Raw genomic sequence first — 15,325 nt, 5'->3', positions numbered from 1 at the left:
CCAGCACCTTGTTGAATCTATGCCACGAAGAATTGAGGCATTTCTGAAGGCAAAAGGGGGTCCAACCCGTTACTAGCATGGGGTACCTAATAAAGTGGCGGGTGAGTGTACATTGGCATATTGCCTACTATAGTGTTCAATTTCACACTTACATCCTCACTTGGAGCAAATAATCTCTCACACAATGTAACAGTATCCATCACTAAAAGGGTGAAAAAATACTTTGATGGGTGTGGGGAGAATTCCCATCAGCTGTGTGCTTGGCCAAACTTTCCATCTAGAATCTTATTGTAGTCCATTTCCATTTAAAATGTTACTTAACTACTCTTTGACCGGCTCGCAAGCCCAAACGGCGTGTGTGTGGCGTGCCAGATGTTTTGTTTTTTGGTCTAGCTGGATCCGTTGGGTGTTGTAGTTTTTCTAACGTTACTAGTTGTTGCAACAGCATGTCAAAAAATCTACAAAGTATGCTAGGCTGAAAACAATGTTAATCTCACAATAAAAACATTGACTCCATTAAAATAGGTTTGTGTTGATGCCTTTAGTAATGCATCTAACCGACAGCACTGATGGTTGTTAATAACCCCCCAAAGTCCACTAACATTCTAGTGAAGTGTTTGTCTTCTACCATTGCAACTACCAGAAATTAGGCAATGAAATCTTGAGAAAGCCTACGCATGCTAAGAGGTAATTTTCTGTTTGGCACTTAGTGTATTACAAATGAAAATACTTTTATTTTAAAATCCATTAAATGTAAGACACGAGTGATGAACAAACAACTGAACGCAGATTATAGCCATCAAATACCGCCAATGCTTTTGCCCCTGCACAAACATGTGAGACCAGAAAAAAAAAATGCCATGTGCCACCTGTGTCTTTTCCAGTGATGCCATCCAAATCCTTCAGTGCATTGTCATTTGTTGTCTCCGCTGTACCAAATTGATGTTAAGGTAAATAAATTATCTTGTTCAGTCTTCTCATTCCAATTGAAAGCTGTCTTAGTAATTCTTAGTGCTGCTGTTAGATGCACGACAAAGTGCCACTCACTTCCCTAGTGGCCAGCATCCCCACAACGCATACAGATAAAGACAGGGAGAACAGCGCAGCAGCACATCAGTAAACAAAGCCAGTGTGGTTTGGTGGAGTTCAGACCCCCCTTATCGCAAAGGTTACTTTCCTCCTCACCCTAACCATCAAACAAACACATGAACTGAAATGAAGTAAATTACCTATCAACCATCCACCACTTTTGTATGCAGTGACACCTTATAAAAGTAAGGTCTATAAGAAGGTTTATAAATCTCCTTTTTTTAAGGTTATTGTGTAGCTATTGATGAAAGACAATAAAAATCTTTTTAAGCTATGGCACATTATTTTGGGATGACATGCCAAATAAAGTGGCAAAAAGCTTGTGAAACACTTTCTTTATTTTTTAGCCCTCTAGATGGCGCTCTCTGTTCAACAAAGGCTTTAAAAGCACACTGAATTCTCATTCCTAAGCCTTTATTTCCCTTTAAACCAAGAAAGCCATCTTTTCTAAACCCCTTAGCTTATATTTTATATAACTATACAACTTAACTCATATTGTCTGTGTGCTTTGTGTATTGTGTTTTAACCCTCATGTTGTCCTTGGGTATAATTGACCCATTTTCCTATATCAGTGTTCTTTTTAATTACCCCAAAAAACATGATTGATGCCACACAACGCTCTTTGGCAAGTACAGATCTCTTATTTCATTAATTTTGGGGTGTCTCATTCAATTTATAGCATTTGAAAAAAAACTATGAAGTGCTTTTGAAATAGTAGTGAGTAAAAGTTGACATATTCCAGTCTTTAATTATCCATCAAAATCCATTCCTTTAATTGTAGTCTAAATAAATTCATAATTTCTGCTTTTCTAACTCAAACATTAGGTATAATTACCGATAAATTAGGTTTATTGACCATAAATTCCAAAAAAAAACTGTAAAACCAAAGTCAATAAGTCAGTCTTACGTAGTGTTAAAAACATAAGAAAAAGTGACAAACATTGAAAAATAGCACCACAAATGTTGAAAAAGGACAAAAACATAACAAAAACTTGAAAACATTGATAAAAGCTTGAACAAATCAATTTTGACGGAAAGACAACTCAACGGTTAAAGATGAATATTTAGCCTATGTCAATTCAGTGGACAATAATGTGTTTATCTAACTATCTATCTATCTATCTATCTATCTATCTATCTATCTATCTATCTATCTATCTATCTATCTATCTATCTATCTAGTGGTTTCAGAAAAAAAAATGTTTCTCAAGCTTTGTGAGGCTTCATTTGGCCATCACAACATTTGTTTAGCATACTTCATGTCATTTTGAGGTTTCATGACTTGAAAACAAATGTGTGTGTGTGTGTGTGTGTGTGTGTGTGTGTGTGTTTGTGTTTTTGTCAAAGTAAATGATTTTCATTTCAAACTACAGCATATCACTTCTCTTTGCGAATTCTTACAGAAACCATACAGCTGATGGACACACCAATATATAGGCTGAATCTTTGCTTATGACCCACTGGGTACTGGGCTATGATTGGCTGTTTATCACATACAATGTGGTTACGTGATGGTGTTGGTGATGGTGATGTGAAGGTGACAGCACAGAGTTGTACCCACATGGCTGGGGGAAAAAGAGGGCTACTACCTGCTTGTTCCTCCCCTAAAATGTGCAACATCTATAGTTTTTTTACTGTGATGGACTACAACATGGTCCAGGTTCGCTTTGTTGTCATGTACGCATACACATAAAATACAGAAGCTCTTGAAACAAAACATTGTCAGAGCCCTGGGGCAGTTGCACACTGGCTGATGTTAATGACACCTGAGAAGGCCGCCGCTGATATTTTAACATTTTGGTTTTATTACATAGAGACCCAGAGGAAGATGATATTTTCCCAAGGTCTGTGTCATTCAGTGAGTGAAATTCTAAAGAGGGCTGACGTTTTCCCCACACAGCACATGTAGCTACACTGCAGCTTGTGTTTAGAGGCAAAAGTACTCTGTGGCCGTGTTATATTTCTTTGAGCAAGATGTATTGATCGTCTTTGGTGCGACTCTATGTCACGCTGTGAGTGATTCTCTTTCAGTGTAATATATTAGTGTATTTTTCCTTGCACAAAGTCGCTGGTTTTAGCGGCCAAAGTTTACAGATACATGTAACACGTTCCTTTAAACTTAGTTAGTTAGCTTCTTGTTTTACTCCATGATTGTGTGCATACAATTCACACATTCATCACTACTTCTGTTATTGTGTGTCTTGTTAGTTAGTTAATGTTAGCGTACAGTGTTTCAACTTCTAACATTGATTAATTACATGCATTGTTTTCTATCTGTCTATCTATCTATCTATCTATCTATCTATCTATCTATCTATCTATCTATCTATCTATCTATCTATCTATCTATCTATCTACCTACCTAGTTATCTATCTATCTATCTATCTATCTGTCTACCTATCTATCTATCTATCTACCTACCCTAAAAGAATTGACGCTGAGCTTCATGTAAGTGTTTCCCAAGAAAGTGAAAACATCCCTAGGAAGATCTTGTTTCTAGAAAGGGAAACATTAGAGCATGTGAACGTGATTCACGTTTTCTTGTTGTGTCAGAGTTGTCAACGTCATTGGTTGGATTGATTGCTACTTTTTCGAAATTGTACTTTAAACTATAAGCCTACATGCCTACTAAATAATACCCATCCATTGCAGGTATTTTGTTTTTGTTATCTCTCCGGACTTCTTTACAGAGAACAAGGCTTTTAGAACATTTGTACTTAATGCCTTTTCTCTGAAGAGACAATTCAATTCAATTCAACTCAATTTTATTCATAGTATCAACTCATTACAAGAGTTATCTCGAGACACTTTACAGATAGAGTAGTCTAGACCACACTCCAGAATTTACAATGACCCAACAGTTCTAGTAGTTTCCTCCAGAGCAAGCAACAGTGCGACAGAACTGAACGTGTAGCGGGACCATGGCGACAACTGCTACAATGATTTTGGAGCCTCTCTGACCCGAGGGAACATGTTGTATCGATGACGCAATTTCACAAATGTCTTTGTTTCACAAATGTCCTTGCTTGAAATGTGAATGTACTGTCTGCTGTTACATGTTTATCCTGCTAATTACCATAAGTGTAAATATCAACATTAGCAAAAAGTCATGACATACGTGTGGCAGGGCACCTTTAATATTACAGTTTTTCTCCATTGGTTAGGCTTATTTGTTGAAAAAGAAATGACATTCTCAAAACAACATGGACAAACCTCAAAACCACTTTCAATCAAAATTTGTACATGCATCAATGTCTCAGTAAATGAATAAGTACAGGTAGCCTACATTTAGCACAATTTCCAAGTGAATCAATCTTGTTGATCTAAACTGATTGTTGATTCTCAGTCTAACGGTTGTTGTCTTTAAAACGAGTCTGCAACATTTCATTGTATAAGTCATCACATGCACAGTAGTCTGTTCAATTGTCAAAATTAGTCAATGACATAATACCATGAATAGCATATATGAATCTCTTGGAACATTTGATAAATTGATGACAGCAATTGACAGTCCAGTCAAACTAGAACTTGACTAACGAAGGAGGAGTTTCACGCATCTCAGATCAAACAGAAGTTACCTGACAGGTGCTGTCCAGGATTTGGAATGCTGCCAAACATGTATTGTATATATAGAGCTTAACCATGCAGGACCAGTACAGTTTCTGAACATGGGCAAGTAAAATGAACAAAGGCATCTGCCTGCTTGAGGAAGAGGAAGAGGAAGAGGAGTAAGGGTGCAATGGTGGAGGAATAGGGGGAAGAGGCCGAGGAGCACGATGCTGTCCCGGATGTAATTTGGGCCACAATTATAGACCATGTCATCAACCATGGCCTCACAATGGTGGAGGCAGGAGCCGAGTGCAGCCTAATATTCTTTGCTGTACAGTCTTTTCCATCATCCAGACTTTTCACAGGGAAAACAAGTATGTAGTCAGTCAATGATGGAATTTGTATAGGACAGGACACTGTGCATAGAGCAAGAAATGCATTCATCTATTCATTTACCTATTCATTTAGTGTGTGTGTGTGTGTGTGTGTGTGTGTGTGTGTGTGTGTGTGTGTGTGTGTGTGTCTGTGTGATAGTGCTAATTTACCACTTTTTATGATTTGTATGATACTAAAAATGACAAGAAAAATATTGTCATCCAAACAATTGTCATCCAAGGATGGTCATGGTGTTCCTACCACCTTACTCTCCTTTCCTCCTATTCTATCCTATTGAGTAATTCTCCGCTTGGAGGAGTAGATCAAATGAGCATTAGGCTCAAGATCAGAGGTCCCTGCTCCATGCAATGGACGCTGCGTGTGAGGATGTTACAGGAGATCGGTGTAGGGGCTGGTTAAGACATGCACGCCGTTTCTTCTCTCTTTGCATCACAAAGGACAGTATATGCTGTGATGTGGACGAGAATCTGTGGCCGGACAGACAGCGGCATGTGGATGGCCAGGAGGGAGAGGACGGTGGCCAGCAGAGGGAGGGTGAGGACAGTGACCAGTGAAGAAGTATTAGTTAGAAACGCCAGCTTATACAATATATATATTGTATATTTATGATTTTCCTAGTTTTTTTGGTCTGTGTGTTCACATTACAGTATATTATTCTGTGTACATTGTCTTTTTATTCTAATGTATCGAATGTATGTATGTATTTCCTTGTCAGTATGAGTGCAATGTCTGATGCCAAACCTTGGAGGCTACACGTACCCTAAAATCCTATTGTTTTTTGCAGTTTTATACATAATTGCATTCTGTTAGCTAGACAAAAGACAATACAGTACAGACTGAAATGTGGCCATAAGGGATATTTCAATGGTCCTCTGCCATAGTGACAAAACCTCTAAACATTTTGACTTGCAGTGCTTACACAATGACAAATGGACAAAGCATTTTGGGGGAACTAACTATTTAAATGTGAAAGAAAAATAGTTTTGAGAGATACATGAGCTTTTGCAGGTGAACCATGGTGTTGTGCTGATTCATCCAAGTTATTCTTGCAAAAGCACTAAGAGTGTTAAGAACGTCCGGTTTGTTTCAAGAAATGAGACAAAGCAATTGAGAAGGATCTTTGCCATTTCCGTGGCACTGACTCTATATATGGGAAAGGAATTTAGGTTTGAAGGATGAGTGAACAGTTTTGGGAGAGATATGAGCTTTTGCAAGTGAGCTGTAGTGTTGTGCTGAACTGTAAGACTGTTTTGTCAAATGATCTTATAGTTTTGAGAATGTAATTTCTGTTTCAAGAAATGAGCCAAACTAATGGAGAAAAACTGTAATATTAAAGCTGCCCTGCCACACGTATTTCATGACTTTGTGGTAATGTCTGTAACTTGGTTACCTTGTTTCAGCTTCAGCCCTCTTTTCAGACTCAGCTCCATTTGTTTCAGTTCTCAAAATTATTCAATAAGCTAAGCTGCTTGACACTGATTGGTTAACAGCTAGCCAATGAGAGCCTGGCTATCAGCATCCAGCGCAACTGGGCGAGCTCATGAATAGTAATGAGCTCAGGCAACATGGTATCAGACTGACCAGCTGTTGTGATATCTTTTCTCATTTCTTTCCAGTGGCTAGAGCTGACACAGGAGGTAGCAGTTAATTTTCACATAGCACACAAATACATAATGGACCTGACAAATTCCAAAAATGAAACGTTTTTTGTGTGGCAGGGCACCTTTAAAAAAAGCAAAACATTTGTAGTGATCAATATGGTCTATTTTTGCAGTCATTTTTACTGCTTGTAAGTATTGAAATAAGTCGAAGTGAAAGTCATATTTACTCTATATGGGATTAGTGCTTTAATTCCCTGCCAGAGTTCTGTTTTAACTCCTGAAAAGGGTTAAAAGATCAGCTCCCAATGGTCATGAATGTACATGTACAGTCAAATTGAGAATTCAGAATGTTGCCGTTAACTCCATCCAAGGTCCTTGACCTGTTTCATGTAATAGATGCCAAAACAACACACATTTAGAGATGTGTTGTTGTTTTGAGTGCTACAGCACTGAGTAAGATAACAGTGGTGAGTATCAGAACACTAGTCTCACATTGCCACACCTTCATCCACAGCGCTGTGGAATAGGGTCTGCTAGTCCACACAGCAATCCGTGATGGCAGAAAAACGTTGTTTAAACTGCACTAAATAGTCTGGATTTACCCTGCAGAGATCTGAGGCCAAAAACAGTATAATCCGGAACATCGCCGATTTAGACTATGAGATTAGTCTTTCTGATTCATTCTCTGTTTGGAATTGTTTTAAGTGAATTCCATTATTGTGAAGTCTTCATTTCTTTCAAATATTATGTAAGATCACATCATAAACGCAGTCCACATTTTCTCTTGCAACCCGTTCAATCAAAATTGATTATGATTAATCACGTCAAAAACAGTGTCTGTTGCTGTGTCTGTCGCTTTCTACGGAGTGAGCGAGGACAAACTGTCACAGACCATGGTCAAGTTGGTTTTATATTGGAAGGTCAAACTTGATAATAGATCAAATGTGTCTAATAGACAACGTCCAATATAAAAACAACTTTGTCTCCGCGAGTCAGCTGCGGTGTGGCGGTCCAGCATTTCGGCAAAGACTGGAGCAACTGAGCCCCCCCCCCTCTGAAAAAGAAGTTAGTTTTCCCAGGTGAAGTTCAATTAAAAGTTAAATTTGTAATGAATGTAATCAGCATCAACAACAGTGTGTCTTTTACATTACCTAAAAGTCACATCGCTCCCTTGTGGTTTGTAAGAGCATTCTACCCTTTGATTAGTTTGGATTTTAGTAAAGACAAGAATAGCGTAATACAAAATATTACAAACTGGCATGTTGGAACGTTAAGAGGGTCACATCACACTACACAATGCATGCTGAGACCAACCGTTTAAATTCACAGTAACGGGCCGGTACAAAAGTGAGTGGGCCATCTTCAAAAAGAGGTAAAAGTTTTATTTGCTCCGGGAAAAACCAGCAGCATTGGCTCTGCACATGTTATAAAAATAACCATTTTATTTCACAAAGTGGCAACTAAACATGAACCCAACCAACAGAGAAGGCGTTTACATACTGCATGACAGACTAGCCTACATCAGACAGAAATCACACATGGAACACATCCTTTGTGCATTCATAACGGCATTGTTGCTTCAGGACTATGGCAAGATAATGAGCAGCAAATGCGCTAGCAGCAGTAAAAGAAAATGAAAGAGTTAAAACTTCCAGCCAAGCATTGTTTGAATTATGAAAGATATAAGCGTCCAGCAAGGCGTCAAATCCTAGACAGTGTATGGCACTGACAGGATCAAAGAAAACTTAAAACCACGTCACTCAGATAACTTATCTTCTTATTTAATGTGGGCAAAATACAAACGCATTTCAGTGAGAAGCCATCATCAGTGTTCCTCATTTCTTACTAAATAGGAAACGTTACAAAAATCATTAAACCTCTTAGACTTAATAAACCTTTGAGGGCCTCCTCTGTTGCTGATTGGCTGTCAGAGCCTCTTCTCCTCTGATTGGCTGTCAACTCCGCTGGGTAACTGTCTGCACAGAAAAGCTTGTCCTTATTTACACTCTATTCCATTTTTTCAATGTTGTGGATCCTTTTTAATTTTATGTTTTTTCAGAAGTTTTTTGATATTTGTAATTTTGACATTTTCAGCTCTTGTTTCGACGGCTCATTTTTTAACTGTAAACTGGTCAGATTTTACCCAAGGACAACATGATGGTTAAACACACAACTAGTTCTGTTATTATTTTGTTTTTGTTTTTACATACATCTAAATATTTTTCATAACAAAACTTATTTTGATCAGACTTGGCTTTGCGGGCCAGTGAGTTAAAGTGGGCGGGCCAGTGGCGCCCTGTCCATTACTGACTACGTACCTTGTGCACAGGAGGAAGAGGAGGAAAATGAGGAAGGAGAAGGCAGAAAACTGGAGAGACCAGGCGGGTCAGAGCAGGAGAAGACCACAAAAGGAGATGCAGAAATAAGTAAAAGAGAAGAGGGAAAGGAAGAATTGACTGTGAGGGATGAAGAGGAGGCTGCAGATTCAGAGAGAGGGACAGAGTCAGTTAGTGATCAGGAGGAGGATGATGAAGATGACAGGGAGGAAGAGGAGCCTGCAGATTCAGAGAGAGGGGCAGCGGTAGAGAATGATCCGGAGAAAGATGAAGAGGCCTGTTGTAAGGCCCATTTGTTAAAATAAAATAATAAGAATATGTAGTACTGCATCAACATAAAATGTTTATATAGTTGATATAGCAATAAAGGTGATCTTGACTTTGAACTATATGCAACAGTGTAGCCAATGGTTTACTCTTACTTCACACACACCTGCTTCATGGCTGGTGATAATTTCCCTTTTTGTAAATTAGAAATAATCTCTGGTTTTAAGTTAAGGATTCCCTAGCTGTCTGCTTTATGCCACTGCTGCAGTCAAAAGGTATTTGATTGGCTACATTTTAAAAACTTTAATTTTTACTCTGTAGCCACCAAGTTCTGTGAAAGATTCATCGTAAAAATGTAGGTCAAACATTTGTACCACTGTTCTGGCTCTTGAATGCGTTTTATAAATGCGGAGGCTATTATAAACACATTTATCTCCACTGAGCCATGCAGAAGCCGGATTTGTTATTATGGAAGTATAAGCTATATGTTCTTGATGATAGTGACTTGGCAATTGTTGCTTTGGGGTGGAGGGGTGGGGGGGTCTTGCATCCCAGGGCACAAGCAATTGTTGTTAATCCGGCCCTGCCTGTGGGCCCCTGGCAGCTACCGCTGGTCACCTACTCAGAACCACAGTACTATCCCAGTTATTATGAGTGTGGATGTTGTTGACACAACTCCATGTATTCTGTGCTGGCTTACACTACTAAAGAAACAGCTATACTCCTCTCACATGCATGTCTGCTCGCTATTATCTCAAATGGATCACATGTACTAATACGTGTATTGTTGCTAAACGGCAGGGTCTCTTGTTAAGCCCCTTAAGGGCCAACTTGAGGTCCCTGGACCCCGGTTGGGAAGCAGTGCTGATACTCTCGTACCAAAACGCTGGAGGCTGCACACCATATGGTCCTCATGGTGGGGTACATGCAAGGGATGCTACCTGGCAATTAAAAGGCGAGGGGAGGGGGGGGGGGGGGGGGGGGGGGGGGGGGGGGGGGGTTGAGAGAGAGGGAGACAGAAAGCTAGACAGACAGAAAGACAGAAATATACAGATAGGGAGAAAGAGAGAGAGACATGAGAGAGAAAGAGACAGAGGCACAGAGAGAGAGAGAAAGAAAGAGAGAGAGAGAGAGAGAGAGAGAGCGAGAGAGAGAGAGGGAGAGAGAGAAAGAGAGAGAGAGAGAGAGAGAGAGAGAGAGAGAGAGAGAGGACTTTCAGGAGCTCTAACCTACTTAACGAAAGAAAAATACACTTGCTTTGAGTGTAGCCTGCACACTGCAGCTTTACACGGTGCTAAAACCGAGGGAGAGAGAGAGAGAGAAAACCATAGCATACTCGGCTGATGCATCCCTCCCAGAGCATCCATTTCACGGCGCTCTCAGTTTGAAGCGGAGGAGACGGTGCGCAGTTCTCCGACAAAACACGGTGCTTTTCTCTCCTCCGAAGTCAGTTTCCTAGAGCGGTTCGCGGGTGGAGAGACACTCTTTTTACTGCGTCCCCCCCCCCCGACACGGGCAGTATTTCATAACAAGGCTGTTTACTTGGAGCAAAAGCGGCTTGTGCGCAGTTTCATTCGGCGACACTGCGTCTCGTTTGTGGAGTGGAATCGGCGACCCGCAAGCCCAAGACGCACACGGAATATCCGACGGTTTCAAGTTTTCTTGGAAGTTGCGCAGTGACAGACCATCATGGGAATTGGTGGCTTTTTGGCTGTGCCTGGGAAATGCCTTGTCGTCCTCGGACTTAAACTGTTATTCCTTGTACCTGCAGGAGTTCCAGCCAGAAGCGGGGATTCTGTATTAAAGGACAACATCACCGTGAGACAGGGGGACAGCGCCGTCTTAAAGTAAGTCTCTAGCAACATCACATTACTAATAGTATCTCCTCCAGTGCGCAATGGAGACTGACTTCTGCTTTACAGCGTGCGTGTTCCAAACATATAACCATGTGCAATGGCCCCTGGAGTTGCTAAAGGTCATCATAACCTATGTATGAGGTTTTTCATGTGAATTATAACTACTGATGTAACTACGGATATTACGCGCGTGTGATGTGACAGTTTTAGGGGTAGGACTCTGTGTTTAGCCTCCGTGCTCATTGCCCTTGACTGTTATTGATCCGGTTGCTTAATGTCTGGTTGAGGATGCACACAGTTGAGATACTCCCAGCCAGCCTGGGGAGGGGTTGTGCACGTATTGATTTGAGTATGTGATACAAATGCAATTATGACTTTACTTCTTTTTTTTTGGTAGGGTTTTTTTTTTCTTTTCCATACACTTCATGGAATGTTTTTACGGCCAGCATGGATGGAGTCTATTTCTGGCTTTTTTATTTCATCAGTTAACCCTTCATGACAAATCACTATTTAATCTGTTATCTACAATAGGGGTGCCCCCTTGGCCCTTTTTGGTCTTAGTCAGTGAGATTAATTTTGTCTATTTTAGTTGTTTTTTTTCATTTTTTGTGTGTAGAGAAACTCAGTTTTACAGATCCTTCAATTCAATCAACTAATCAATATGTGTTAGTGGACGCGTTTTAGATTTAATCGAGGACAGATCTACCATAATTATTTTCCTATGAGGACTTGTCATGGTTTAACAGTGGTCTTATCACACTTGCATATGCATATATTTCAATCTCCAGTTTTATAATAATATCCTTGGACGTGTGTTTATCACATGTAATGGTGTTTTGGTATCTTCTCTTTCCTCACGGGGATATTCCCATTTATTTGTGTCTGTAAGCTGCATGTTTGCTGTAGTTCTCTGTACAGAATAGAGCAGGTGTGGTGCTACGACTTCAGAATCCCTGTGAAAACATGTGACAACCACACATGCACAGACACACACACACATACACACACAAACACACCCACATGCACATTTGAGTCAATCCCAGCTGAGGGTAATGAGAATCAATAAAGCAATGATAGAAATGGAAAAAAGACGTACATGAAATAGAAAATGATTAACCCAGACACAATAGGAAATTATACAATGCAAAGAATGAAAATGTAGCAGGTGTGAGGTTGAATAAATGTGAGGCCAAGATTTGCAACATATGCTCAACACTCTGTTAACAACAGTCTTGATTGCTAACTTAAGTATGATTTGGAAATGATGTGCTATAAAAGCAGCCAAAATGCAAGTTTGTACAGATATGAATGTGAAAAAATGTTAATGTAGTGACATAACGGCATCATACAGTCCAGCTGGCTTTGAGCCGACTGAGAGATCAGCATTTAGACAAGAATAACTGGTCAATTTACTGACTGCTGACACAGACAAGCAACTCAACAGCTCGCTGTTGCACCCTGGATGGATGAGGTGAAAGGTGATCATGTGCGATAGCTGCTCCAGCTCACCACAGGGTGGAGGTGGGGGTGAGATGCTGTCCAAGATGGAGTGCTCATCTTCTCTCCTCTGCTCCGTGCAGCCTCAGAAAAATCAGTCCATGCTTTGATAAGCTGGCCTCCAGTGATTAGTAGTACTTGTGAAGAAGTATTCTGTTGGATCCATTACAAAACCAATCCTCTCACTATCCACAGACTTTTCACGAGAACAGCCTGAAAGGATTGCACCTGTAGCGGCTTGTACCGGGCTTATTTGGCAGGTGTTCTCCTTTTTATTTCCTCTAACCAATGCACTCCCCAGTAGAGGAGTCATCAAATCTCTTGTTGGAGCTGCCGTGACCCTGCCTTGAATCTTAAAAGGCGAGGTGTACAGACTGAACTCAAAAGCTGACAATACAGTTAGCCATGCCAGTGCTGCTCTGCAGTGTATCCAACACAGTGCCCTGGAGGAAGATGATGTGTTGCCTGTCAGTGAGATAGTCAGCCCATAATCCAGGAAAGCATGCAATACACCTGCATCACTTTGAGCTGCTCCCCAAGCAGGAGAGGCTGGATGGGGTTGCAAGCACTAGAGAAATGAAAGGACATCATTCCCATGCTTCTGTGGGAGGGAATAAGGACTGTGGAGCTGCTATATGATAGCATTGTCCGCACACTTGGCAGCTAACTGGTACATGCCTAGAGCAACCTGGGGCTGATGCTGTGAGGAGCATCACCCAAGTGGCAGTGGCAGAAACTTGGAAGGGCAGCTGGGCTGCTGAGGCTGGCCCTTACAGGGTCCCTGCGGGGTCGTAAAACTTTTAAAAATGTCTTAAAAATAATATCTTTTAAATAAGGCCTTCAAAGTCTAAAATTTTTTAGAAAGTCGAACATTTCTACTGTTCTTTCATCAGATTGAATAACTCTTCCATAGTTTCATCACTGAGCATGTATGTATGAAATAGTACAAGTACTTGGTAAATAGTTATCGTTTTAGCCTAAAACCTTTTTTATATTCCATATTAACTTTCAATCTAAATGGTATTACAAACTAGGAATCAACTGATACTGGTTTTCCAGGACGGATACTGATGATTAGTGATGTATTTTCTAGTAATGAAACCGATAGGCCGATTAACTTTTGAACCGATATGCAGACACTGTGTTATTGAAAATTTTAAGAATTAACATTTTGGAATGTTGCAAAGTCCAACACTAGACTTTGTTTAAATGTTTTAAGCATGTTACTTTCAAGATAACACCCAGAAGAAGATAGTCAGATGCGTCCGTGTCCGTCCAAATCAAAGCAGAGGGACAGACACAGAGCTGAGAGACAAATTAGAACTCTTTTTAGGTCATTAACTTTATTGGTTATCAGGCAAATAAAAGGCTGATACTGCCAAAAAACGGCCCTATAATCAGAAAGGGCAGATAATCGGTTTATCTCTATTACAAGTGTCTTAAAATGTCTTAGATTTAACTTGTAGAAACATGGGGGTGCCTTGACTCAGGAGCAGGAAGCCCTGGAGAGGAGGGAGGCGTTGGTGTTGACATTTGATCAAAATAATGGGAATAGTACAGCCAAACTTGGTAGGCTCTGCAATGTCTGAAAAAACTTTTCAAATACATTGCTTTTTTGTTTTTACCACACAGAAAGGGCTCTGATATATGTTATACATCACTGTCACATGGCCATTTGTGTGACATTACTTAGGGCTAAAATGGCTTTAAATCACCAGCATAAAAGTTGTCAAATACTTAATGGCGCGCTATACCATTTTGGCCATTTCTTCACTGTTTTCTCACTTTTTGCTCTCAGGTTTCTCTAAAGCGCTTCCCACAGGTTTTTGTATAGAGCTTCCCTATAAGTTTCTCTATAAAGCTCCCCTACAGGTTTCTCTGTAGAGCTCCCCTCCAGGTTTCTCTGTAGAGCTCCCCTCCAGGTTTCTCTGTAGAGCTCCCCTCCAGGTTTTTCTATAGAGCTTCCCTAGAGGTTTCTCTATAGAGCGCCTCTCCAGGTTTCTCTATAGAGCGCCCCTCCAAGTTTCTCTATAGAGCTCCCCTACAGGTTTCTCTATAGAGCTCCCCTCCAGGTTTCTCTATAGAGCTCCCCTACAGGTTTTTCTATAGAGCTTACCTACAGGTTACTATATAGAGCTCCCCTACAGGTTTCTCTATAGAGCTCCCCTCCTGGTTTTTCTATAGAGCTTCCCTCCAGGTTTCTCTATAGAGCTCCCCTCCAGGTTTCTCTATAGTGCTCCCCTACAGGTTTCTCTATAGAGATCCTCCTACATGTTTCTCTATAGGGGCACCCTGTACAAGTTTCTCTGTAGAGCTCCCCTACAGGTTTCTCTTTAGAGCCCCCCCTACAGCTGCTATGGTTACTTGTGTCTGACCCCTCCCTCAGTCAGTGTGCCGTTTCCTCTTTCCCTGTTCCTCTGACATTTTTTTCCGGGCTTTCTGCTTTTTTTTTGCCGGCTCAGCCATAACAATAGTGTAAAAAACTCCATCGTTGCCTTGTTACCCGGTTCCTGAATGGGCGGCACCCAGGCCCAAAGCTGCCATGGTGTTTTTTCCGCTCACAGGCGCTAAGGGGGAGCGAGACGACCACCATTGAACTCAAAAAAAGTCACAAAACCATTCCAATGACTCCGAAGCTGTTCAGTTAAGGTAAAAAAACGTAAGTTACGGAGGTAACTCAAGTTTCTATAAGTATAGGCGTAGCCCTCTAAGGGCTACGCTATTGGGTTTATC

The 15,325-nt window shown here is 40.7% G+C and overlaps 1 protein-coding gene and 1 long non-coding RNA gene across 3 annotated transcripts in view; both read left to right on the top strand.

Moving 5' to 3' along the window:
- opcml (opioid binding protein/cell adhesion molecule-like) overlaps positions 1 to 15,325 on the top strand; it is a 358,727-nt gene that overhangs the window by 146,860 nt on the left and 196,542 nt on the right. The window contains exon 2 of one of the 2 annotated variants that reach the window (XM_034889747.1): positions 11,011 to 11,086. In XM_034889747.1, the coding sequence (XP_034745638.1) occupies positions 11,011 to 11,086 (76 nt within the window). Of the gene's footprint in view, positions 1 to 10,444; positions 11,087 to 15,325 lie in introns of those variants that run through there. The other variant, XM_034889746.1, reaches the window with a different exon arrangement.
- Positions 14,339 to 15,259, top strand: LOC117955324. Its single transcript, XR_004659012.1, has 2 exons — positions 14,339 to 14,390; positions 14,918 to 15,259. It is a non-coding gene; the product is annotated as an uncharacterized LOC117955324 (long non-coding RNA).

The sequence above is a fragment of the Etheostoma cragini genome, chromosome 13, assembly GCF_013103735.1.
Source record: "Etheostoma cragini isolate CJK2018 chromosome 13, CSU_Ecrag_1.0, whole genome shotgun sequence".
NCBI lineage: Eukaryota > Metazoa > Chordata > Actinopteri > Perciformes > Percidae > Etheostoma > Etheostoma cragini.
The sequence above is the reverse complement of the archived record's forward strand: the minus strand, read 5'-3'. Positions and strand labels throughout refer to the sequence as shown.